The 3,308-nt window shown below is 43.9% G+C and overlaps 1 protein-coding gene across 2 annotated transcripts in view; it reads right to left on the bottom strand.

Annotated features, from left to right (window-relative positions):
* si:ch211-59o9.10 (uncharacterized protein LOC561841 homolog) overlaps nucleotides 1–3,308 on the bottom strand; it is a 3,949-nt gene continuing 641 nt past the window's right edge. The window contains exons 2-11 of one of the 2 annotated variants that reach the window (XM_029154026.3): nucleotides 3,163–3,299; nucleotides 2,912–2,969; nucleotides 2,445–2,829; nucleotides 2,115–2,203; nucleotides 1,951–2,040; nucleotides 1,725–1,800; nucleotides 1,321–1,412; nucleotides 795–913; nucleotides 594–693; nucleotides 1–219 (exon numbers count right to left, since the gene is read on the bottom strand). In XM_029154026.3, coding sequence (XP_029009859.1) covers nucleotides 148–219; nucleotides 594–693; nucleotides 795–913; nucleotides 1,321–1,412; nucleotides 1,725–1,800; nucleotides 1,951–2,040; nucleotides 2,115–2,203; nucleotides 2,445–2,829; nucleotides 2,912–2,969; nucleotides 3,163–3,299 — 1,218 coding nt within the window. In that variant the 3' untranslated portion in view covers nucleotides 1–147. Of the gene's footprint in view, nucleotides 220–593; nucleotides 694–794; nucleotides 914–1,320; nucleotides 1,413–1,724; nucleotides 1,801–1,950; nucleotides 2,041–2,114; nucleotides 2,207–2,444; nucleotides 2,830–2,911; nucleotides 2,970–3,162; nucleotides 3,300–3,308 lie in introns of both variants that reach the window. The other variant, XM_029154025.3, reaches the window with a different exon arrangement.

Here is a 3,308-nt window from a genome sequence, read left to right on the forward strand (position 1 = left end):
TTTAGCATCAGAGGAAAGTTTTATTGAGTGGAATGACAGTTTTAAATAAAAGTATAAAACAGATGAAATGTCCTTCTTCAGGCAATGAACATACTCAACATTGTAGAGCAGCAGCAGGCTGAAGAGTCAGGAGGAGAAACACTGAGGTCAGAGGGTTGGGGGGGCCAAGGTGTCGCCGTCAGCCAGGTTGGCTCTGCAGATTGGACACGTGATGTTGTCCTGTTGGACAAGGTTTAGTTACGACTGCTGATTTGATTGTGAGATGTTTTTCTTTTAGACAAACAAAAATATTCAGAAAATAAATCAATAATAAGCACAAGCCTAAACCACAGCGAATTAATTGATCCGGGCTTTTTCTCTTCTTTTTCTCCTCAACTAATCATCATAAATGTGAGAATAAAAGTAAACATGATCGCAAGACTCGTTTGTTTCTGGGATTAGACTCCAATATTATTAAATTATAATTATCACTTGTTGCCCTGACAACCAACGATTTGACTGAAGTAAACAGTCTAATAAATGTGTGAGTTGACACAAGACCTCGATGAATCCACTGGCAGAAACTTTAGCATGTGCAGCAAGTGAGCAGTTACCTTTAACCATTTGTCTATACACTGCGTGTGGTAGTCATGGAAACACGGCAGCATCCTCAGCTTCTCTCCCTCAGTATAATCGCAGAAACAGATCTGACACCTGTCAATCAATGTAATAATAATTTGGAATCAGATTTGACTGGACACCAGCATTACATCAGTAAACACAAGGTCCCGTTCAGACCACATGTTCAGACTTACTGTGTGTTCCCTGCGCTCTTTGCAGTTTGAAAGAATTTGGTGGGAAACCTCTGTATTTCTCTTCGAGTCAACTTTTTGGTTACAACGGCACCTTGGCGCTCTTCAAACTCCAAAAGAGCCTGAAAGAGGAGCAGATGAGGATTTGTAACGGCTGAAGATGATGATGTGTAAAATGAAAACATTCACAACATCACATAGAGAAGGTCAAGAAATGCAAAAGTGGGTTATTAAAAACTGTGAGAACCTTCTTGAAAACTATGTTTATTAAGAAACTGAGAAATGTGTAAAGGCTTGAGTGTCCTCTGGTCTTACTGAAGGCCTGAGCAGTTATGAATAATGGTTATAAGCCTCAGTTACTAGTTGGTTGCTGCCACTTTGCTTCGCTGTTTGCATTATTGAAGCTGTTTGATATTCTAACATCTCTCAACCAACACAAAGTTGATGTTGTGGAATCAAAAAAGTACGAATACAAGTACACAGCAGGGTACCCGGCCAGATTCAGGTGCCGGTACCAGAGCGTCCCTACCTCATAGTCGTTGCCTTGATGATCTTCTGAAAAGTCAGGCAGAGCGTTCCTACGCCTGCCTCTACCACGTCTTCTGCGCTCACCGTTTGGATCTGTGCAAACACAAGTGTAGCTTGTTAGTGAGTAACGGATCAAAGGCAAGTTCCCCTCTCTGCAGCAGCAATGAAGCTGAAACAACCAAAGTCTGGTATTCAGTGTGGTTATGTACTGTACGGACACCTAATACCAAAAACCCACTATGTGATGTGGACCGTGAAAAACCTCAGCTTTTACAGGATGAACCTTTAAAACCATATTTCAATGTTTTTGTCATCTGATCATGACAAAGATCAGCAGGTCGGTTAGTATTAAAAACTGCAATGGATAATTCAGCGATGAATCGCTTGTTCTGCCTATAAACTCACCATCTTCAAAGGCAACTGAAGGAGAGATGGCTGCGAGCACATGAGACATCCAAGTGGAGTCCACATGTGGATAATACTGCAGAGAACACCACAAGCATTTTACACAACCACACAATATGTCAAAACATAAAAATTATTTCAGCAGAATCTACATTAATGACCAAAATGTGACACGAAAACACTTTCAGTGAATTAATGCTGATTATAAACTAGGTGGTTTTCTCACCCTCGGGTGGTTCTGCTGCAATTGATGAAGATGGTATCGACGCTGCTGTTGTGTGCTGTGAGCCCCGGTCTCCTCTCGGTCAAACTGGGCCTGAATAACAAGCATGTTTTAGATCCTCTACGCAGGAGACATTTGTGCTTAACTCTGCATCTGATGGTTCTCACCTGAAGACTTCGGGCAAATGCCTCGTCTTCCTCCATTTGTGCTGAACGAACTGCGGCCTCATCATCGTCACTGATGATGATCTGTTCTGCTGCTGCGCATAAGAACAGTGATGACCAACCTAAAACTTCTCTCCATTTTCCTTTTTGAGCTGCAGTTGTGTTTAGGTTTAGCCTGAACAGTGTAAAAACACATGTTCATGTGGGTAGTGAAATGGAGGTAAATATAACTTCCTGTGACTTTCTGCTTGTCCCATTGTTGTTGTCTTCAACTACTCTGTGATGTAATTATGAAGACATACAGCAAATACTGACAGCATCTCGCGTCCTCACCTATTGAGGTACTTTCGCCTTCAGCGTTCAGCCATCTCCTCTCCTCTGCAGTCAGAGTTAGAGAGGTAGAGCTGGCTCCTGCAGAAGCTGACGTCAGACAACAGGCTTCTGCTGTAGAGCCCAGCAGAGTAAAAGCCACCACCTCCTCCTCCTCTGATACTGGAGTGCAGTAGGAGGATGAGGATGAGGATGAGCAAGTTGCTGTAGAGAGTGGAGCCTCTAACCAGGTGTGCAGTGGCAAAGTCTTCAGTGATGAAGCAGGAACAAACCCAATGTTCTGCTCTCCCTTCGTTGCTGCCAGACGCCTGCGCTTGCTTTTATGTGAACAACCTTGTTCGTTGCTAGTGGGATGTTTTGGTTGTCCTGGAAACCCTGCAACAGCAACCTTGAGACAGAAAAAGCAGAGGTCATCCTCTATATGCACACATTCATGACACTTGGATGAAGTTTGTGTCTTGCGGACTCACGGGGCTGAAAGGTTCCTCTGGGACCTGAGTGCGTCTCCTCCGCTTCCCGAGCTGTGGACTGGAACAAGCAAACAAGTAAATAACAGTTTATGTGAACTGGTTGATTTTTATTGGCTACTTTAGCTGCAGGTTTTGTTTAATAATGAATTAACAACATATCTATACACAACAGCTTCCGTTTGATATAAGCAGAATAAAGTTCGGTTTGATCTGTGCCAGCTCCAGTCTGCTTTGAATACATTTAGACAGACCTGGGGGTTTCTGGGACGGTGACGGACAGATCGTGGTAGAGCAGGTCCGCTGGGTCGAGCAGGCAGCCTCGGTTCAGACCTCCTGGACTGTCCGGTTCAGACGAACAGGGACTGGCCGCCAGAACTTCGTCCATGGCCTGAACCCA

This window comes from Betta splendens, chromosome 6 (genome assembly GCF_900634795.4).
Source record: "Betta splendens chromosome 6, fBetSpl5.4, whole genome shotgun sequence".
NCBI lineage: Eukaryota > Metazoa > Chordata > Actinopteri > Anabantiformes > Osphronemidae > Betta > Betta splendens.